This window comes from Poecilia reticulata, linkage group LG2, assembly GCF_000633615.1.
Source record: "Poecilia reticulata strain Guanapo linkage group LG2, Guppy_female_1.0+MT, whole genome shotgun sequence".
Lineage (NCBI taxonomy): Eukaryota > Metazoa > Chordata > Actinopteri > Cyprinodontiformes > Poeciliidae > Poecilia > Poecilia reticulata.
Window position 1 is genome coordinate 46,077,702 of NC_024332.1, and position 2,776 is coordinate 46,080,477.

At 50.1% G+C, this 2,776-nt stretch overlaps 1 protein-coding gene across 1 annotated transcript in view; it reads right to left on the reverse strand.

The window, feature by feature from the left end:
- Window positions 1-2,776, reverse strand: part of hecw2a (HECT, C2 and WW domain containing E3 ubiquitin protein ligase 2a) — a 33,252-nt gene that overhangs the window by 27,603 nt on the left and 2,873 nt on the right. The window contains exon 2 of the mRNA XM_008404333.2: window positions 545-1,116. Within this exon, the coding sequence (XP_008402555.1) occupies window positions 545-923 (379 nt within the window). The 5' untranslated portion in view covers window positions 924-1,116. The remainder of the gene's footprint in view (window positions 1-544; window positions 1,117-2,776) is intronic.

The window sequence follows — 2,776 nt, forward strand, 5'->3', positions numbered from 1 at the left end:
GGCTTAGGGCCCCATGGAGGCTGAGGGCCCCATGGAGGCTTAGGGCCCCATGGAGGCTTGGACCCCATGGATGCTTAGGGCCCCATGGAGGCTGAGGGCCCCATGGAGGCTTAGGGCCCCATGGAGGCTTAGGGCCCCATGGAGGCTGAGGGCTCCATAGAGGCTTGGGGGCCCATGCAGGCTTGGACCGGCCCTGAGCAATAATAATGAAAATTAATTCTGCTAATGCTAAAGCGTATAGCGCTTTAGCATGAAGGTAAATTAGTTTTAATTTATTTCTCCAGAGATAAACTAAGTGATTTATATTATTTAACATTTAAATTTAAGACTTATTTGGTAAATTTTCTTTGTAAAATGCAAACAATCATCACAGTTTGATTGTTTCCGCAGCTACAATCTGATGCTATGAGTTTAATAGTTTGTGTCAGTTTGTTCACAAAAACACCTCAGCCAATAAGAACCAGTGACTGGTTTAAGCTCCGCCCCCTCTCCCAGAATCCACCAGGCCCCTGGGTCGGAGGCCCCGTCCCGGTTCTGGACTCACCGATGTGGTACAGCCCGATCCAGTCGGTGGCGTCCACCTCCTCCTTGATGTCCCAGGTGATGACCAGGTTCTGGCCGCGGTTCAGCGTGTGCTCCAGCGTGGACGCCGTGAGCGAGGAGCGGCTCTGCGACGTCACCAGGTCGGTGTCGCTGTTGGCCCTCGTCAGCCCGACCGGCCMGCCGATGACGGAGGCGGCGTCCGCGGCCGCCCCGCCGCGCTCCGCCAGCGTCCGCAGGTTCTCCGGGCTCAGCGTGTGGCGCAGGTGAGGGCTGCGCCGGCGGGGGGCGGACAGGTGTTCGCGGCCTCCCACCGACAGGTTGGGGGGGTTGTGGGAGCGGGTCCTGGGTGGGAGGACCGCGGTGGCGAGGGACGGACGCATGCTGGGCGGCGGCTCAGTCACTGACGTACAGAAGAGGAAGAAGAGGAAGAAGAGGAAGAAGAGGAGCGTCTGGACCGAACCTTAAAGCGCTGCTGCTGCCGGATCTGGATACTTGTGACTGTCTGACCCAAACCTAAGCACTTCACGGACCGCCATGGTCACAGGTCAAAGGTCACAGTTCAGGTTCAGGAACCTCAGGGGAGCAGAGAGGAAACCAGAATTAGAATTAAATGAATCAAACTGAGCAGCCTGAGTCCAGCACCGTCCAGCTGCTGGTCTCCAAGATGGCCGCCTAGCATCGAGTCGCTAACACGCTAAATATTTAACCTCAAGCTAATATTTAACTAGCTAAATATTAGCTGGAAGCAAAATATTTAGCTAGCAGCTAATATAAACACTGCTAATGTATAGCTAGCATGCTAAATATTTAGGTTCAGACTAGCATGTAGCTATCTAAACATTTAGCTTGCTAACTAAATATTTGATGTTAAATATTTAGTTCAGTTTGATTATATTGCTAAATATTGAGCTAAAGCTAAAAAGAATGAAACATGGAGAAGCAGCTTTTATTCTCAAATCTGGAACAAACTTCCAGAAAACTGCAGAACAGCCGAAACCCTGAGTTCCTTTAAGTGAATGCTAGCCTAGATAGAGCTGCTTTTCAACCATATAAAACATGTACAACTTTTCATTAGTTTAATTTATTTTGACACTAAACCGTAACGTGAGTCCGACGCTGAAGTTTGGTCCGAACCGGGTCACCAACAGAACCGGATCCAACAGTGTTGATCTGAGGCCAAACTCCTCTCTCTGCTATCTGGCAGCAGCTGAAGGATTTCACTTATTGTCTCCACGTGACACATRAAACCTTTCAAATTAAAAGCGGGCAGCGGGTTTTATCTGGAATCGATGCGGCTGAACAGAACCGCCGACCCGGCCGCCGCAGCACCGAGTTTCCACCGGGATGAATCAGAAGGAAAGCAGGACGTCCTCGACAAGATCGCACACACACACACACACACACACACACACACACACACACACACACACACACACACACACACTGAAACCTCACACAGGGATTTACGGGAGAATAAACCTCCATCCAGATGCAGGGCGCCGTAAATCCGGCTCACATGGCCGACCCGGTCTGATTCTGGGTCTCCTCCCAGAAACCAGCTGCTGTGACGTTGCCATGGTTACGTAACGGCTCCACAGATGCTGGGCGGGATGCCGGGAGCAGACCGGACCGGCCTGCAGGTGGAGATCGGTGCGGACGGGTGCAGAGGTTCTGCTCTGTAATCCCGCCTCCTGTCCGGACTGACCCGGATTGCCGACCCGTTTCCAGGGAAACCGTCTCCAGAGGAACCGGTCCGGTTTCTGTGGTTCTGAACCTTATGGATCCAAAACACGCTGCAGAGGGGCCCAGATCGCGGTGCGGGGGCCGTTTCTGTCCGCTGGCAGAACAGATTCACCAATTTATCTTACAGAAAAATTATTTCTTCTTCAAAAAGTACAAGGTGCAAAAAATCAAGTTTTTGGTTTTTCACCTGAACATTTTAGCTCAAACTCTGACCTGCTTTTATTCTGAAACCCAAATAATAAATGATCCAAACCGGCAGAACCCGACCCGTCCTGATCCGTTTTCTACAAAACGAAAATCGGTTTTCTTTAAAAATAATCAGCTTCACTTTATTATTATCGATACAATAAAAAAGACAAAACATTTTTTAAATATTTATACATTTTGTTTCGCCTCGTGCTTTTACTGAAGCATTTAGTCAAAACGTTTATACAGCTGGCTGACCTTTGACCTCCATGTGGGTTCATTAGAGCAGTGGTCCCCAACCTTT